At 49.2% G+C, this 3187-nt stretch overlaps 1 protein-coding gene across 4 annotated transcripts in view; it reads left to right on the top strand.

The window, feature by feature from the left end:
* Window positions 1-443: 443 nt before the first annotated feature.
* The window catches only part of ALKBH8 (alkB homolog 8, tRNA methyltransferase), a 39085-nt gene continuing 36341 nt past the window's right edge, over window positions 444-3187 (top strand). The window contains exons 1-2 of one of the 4 annotated variants that reach the window (XM_078766115.1): window positions 444-592; window positions 686-808. In XM_078766115.1, the coding sequence (XP_078622241.1) occupies window positions 575-592; window positions 686-808 (141 nt within the window). In that variant the 5' untranslated portion in view covers window positions 444-574. Of the gene's footprint in view, window positions 809-3187 lie in introns of all 4 variants that reach the window. The other 3 variants (XM_068132146.1, XM_068132147.2, XM_068132144.2) reach the window with 3 other exon arrangements.

Raw genomic sequence — 3187 nt, forward strand, 5'->3', positions numbered from 1 at the left:
CGGTCTCCTTCGCCAAGATTTGGAGAGATCGGTTTGACGTTGCAGGCGCACCCTGGTGGCCAAACTACAAATTCTTGCTCTAACCTTACCTACAGGGGGCACTGCATGAGCGGCACAGCCGCACTCCAAGCAATGATGCAATCAGCAGCCACCACTGGCTGCACAGGCCGCATCCGAAATAAATGAGCCACCAGTCCACAACCCTCATGACCGAGATTCAAAAGCACCCACAGGCAGTATTAACAGTGGGCGCCCAAATATTCAATATGTTCCCAAGTTTGGTGTTTCATCTGAATTGATGGGTCAGGAAAGAGAAACATTTGTGTTGGATGTCACTGCACCGTCGTATTATTTCCTCACAATGGATTCCACATTTGCTCACCATTTTTACATATTTTTGGTTTTGTACGTTTACTGATGGCCATGGCATCGTTGTTAGTAGTAGTACTGGAATTTTTTTAAATGTGTTTTTCAACCTTTATCTCCTCTAATTAAAGACTATAACGTGAAGATGAAAAGTATCTGGTGCTAGACTTAAGCATTTACATGTTATTATTGTCTTAAGGAAGGCGCAATGGTTTATGGTTATAAAGTAAGAGTATAAAAATAAAACAGTAGCAGTGGTTGTGGTTTGGTTTTCACAGTTTTGTGGTGGATGGTGGTTTGTGGTGTTTGTGGAATGCAGGTTGGTAATGGTGAGCGGCGTAAACTCGCCAAGTCAGAAAAGAAAGTGCTCCGTAAGCAGCAAAGAGCAAAGCTTACAGTGCTGAGGCATGAGGGAATACAGCTCGTCCCGCACATCACTGAGGTAACTATTCAGATAAATAGCAACTAGACTTACTACTACTAGGCCGTATTATGTATTAAAATCAAAAATGTGCTGCCATCAAAGGGTGCTGCACAATGGAGCACGCGGCACGTCAGAGGAAACATAAAAACATCTGTCCCTTCTGTTGACACGTGTGTTATCACACTCGCAGTAAGTACCCTTCAGCAGAGGTGTGTGTGTGTGTGTGTGTGTGTGTGTGTGTGTGTGTGTGTGTGTGTGTGTGTGTGTGTGTGTGTGTGTGTGTGTGTGTATATATATATATACGTGTGTACCGCTTGTGTGTGTGTGTACCGCTTGTGTGTGTGTGTACCGCTTGTGTGTGTGTGTACCGCTTGTGTGTGTGTGTGTACCGCTTGTGTGTGTGTGTGTACCGCTTGTGTGTGTGTGTGTGTGTGTGTGTGTGTGTGTGTGTGTGTGTGTGTGTGTGTGTGTGTGTGTGTGTGTGTGTGTGTGTGTGTGTGTGTACCGCTTGTGTGTGTGTGTGTACCGCTTGTGTGTGTGTGTGTGTACCGCTTGTGTGTGTGTGTGTGTACCGCTTGTGTGTGTGTGTGTGTACCGCTTGTGTGTGTGTGTGTGTGTGTACCGCTTGTGTGTGTGTGTGTGTGTACCGCTTGTGTGTGTGTGTGTGTGTACCGCTTGTGTGTGTGTGTGTGTGTACCGCTTGTGTGTGTGTGTGTGTGTACCGCTTGTGTGTGTGTGTGTGTACCGCTTGTGTGTGTGTGTGTACCGCTTGTGTGTGTACCGCTTGTGTGTGTGTGTGTGTACCGCTTGTGTGTGTACCGCTTGTGTGTGTGTGTGTGTGTACCGCTTGTGTGTGTACCGCTTGTGTGTGTGTACCGCTTGTGTGTGTGTGTGTGTACCGCTTGTGTGTGTGTGTGTGTACCGCTTGTGTGTGTGTGTGTACCGCTTGTGTGTGTGTGTGTACCGCTTGTGTGTGTGTGTGTACCGCTTGTGTGTGTGTGTGTACCGCTTGTGTGTGTGTGTGTGTGTACCGCTTTGTGTGTGTGTGTGTGTACCGCTTGTGTGTGTGTGTGTGTACCGCTTGTGTGTGTGTGTGTGTACCGCTTGTGTGTGTGTGTGTGTGTGTGTGTGTGTGTGTGTGTGTGTGTGTGTGTGTGTGTGTGTGTGTGTGTGTGTGTACCGCTTGTGTGTGTGTGTGTGTGTGTGTACCGCTTGTGTGTGTGTGTGTGTGTACCGCTTGTGTGTGTGTGTGTGTGTACCGCTTGTGTGTGTGTGTGTGTGTACCGCTTGTGTGTGTGTGTGTGTACCGCTTGTGTGTGTGTGTACCGCTTGTGTGTGTGTGTGTGTGTACCGCTTGTGTGTGTGTGTGTGTGTGTGTACCGCTTGTGTGTGTGTGTGTGTGTACCGCTTGTGTGTGTGTGTGTACCGCTTGTGTGTGTGTGTGTGTACCGCTTGTGTGTGTGTGTGTGTACCGCTTGTGTGTGTGTGTGTGTGTACCGCTTGTGTGTGTGTGTGTGTACCGCTTGTGTGTGTGTGTGTGTGTGTGTGTGTGTGTGTGTGTGTGTGTGTACCGCTTGTGTGTGTGTGTGTGTGTGTGTGTGTGTGTGTGTGTGTGTGTGTGTGTGTGTGTGTGTGTGTGTGTGTGTGTACCGCTTGTGTGTGTGTGTGTGTACCGCTTGTGTGTGTGTGTGTGTGTGTGTGTGTGTGTGTGTGTGTGTGTGTGTGTGTGTGTGTGTGTGTGTGTGTGTGTGTGTGTACCGCTTGTGTGTGTACCGCTTGTGTGTGTACCGCTTGTGTGTGTACCGCTTGTGTGTGTACCGCTTGTGTGTGTACCGCTTGTGTGTGTACCGCGTGTGTGTGTACCGCTTGTGTGTGTGTGTACCGCTTGTGTGTGTGTGTACCGCTTGTGTGTGTGTGTACCGCTTGTGTGTGTGTGTACCGCTTGTGTGTGTGTGTACCGCTTGTGTGTGTGTGTACCGCTTGTGTGTGTGTGTGTACCGCTTGTGTGTGTGTGTGTACCGCTTGTGTGTGTGTGTGTACCGCTTGTGTGTGTGTGTGTACCGCTTGTGTGTGTGTGTGTGTACCGCTTGTGTGTGTGTGTGTACCGCTTGTGTGTGTGTGTGTACCGCTTGTGTGTGTGTGTGTACCGCTTGTGTGTGTGTGTGTACCGCTTGTGTGTGTGTGTGTACCGCTTGTGTGTGTGTGTGTACCGCTTGTGTGTGTGTGTACCGCTTGTGTGTGTGTGTGTGTACCGCTTGTGTGTGTGTGTGTGTGTACCGCTTGTGTGTGTGTGTGTGTACCGCTTGTGTGTGTGTGTGTGTACCGCTTGTGTGTGTGTGTGTACCGCTTGTGTGTGTGTGTGTGTGTACCGCTTGTGTGTGTGTGTGTGTGTACCGC

This window comes from Myxine glutinosa, chromosome 12 (genome assembly GCF_964187855.1).
Source record: "Myxine glutinosa chromosome 12, kmMyxGlut1.1, whole genome shotgun sequence".
NCBI classification, from domain to species: domain Eukaryota; kingdom Metazoa; phylum Chordata; class Myxini; order Myxiniformes; family Myxinidae; genus Myxine; species Myxine glutinosa.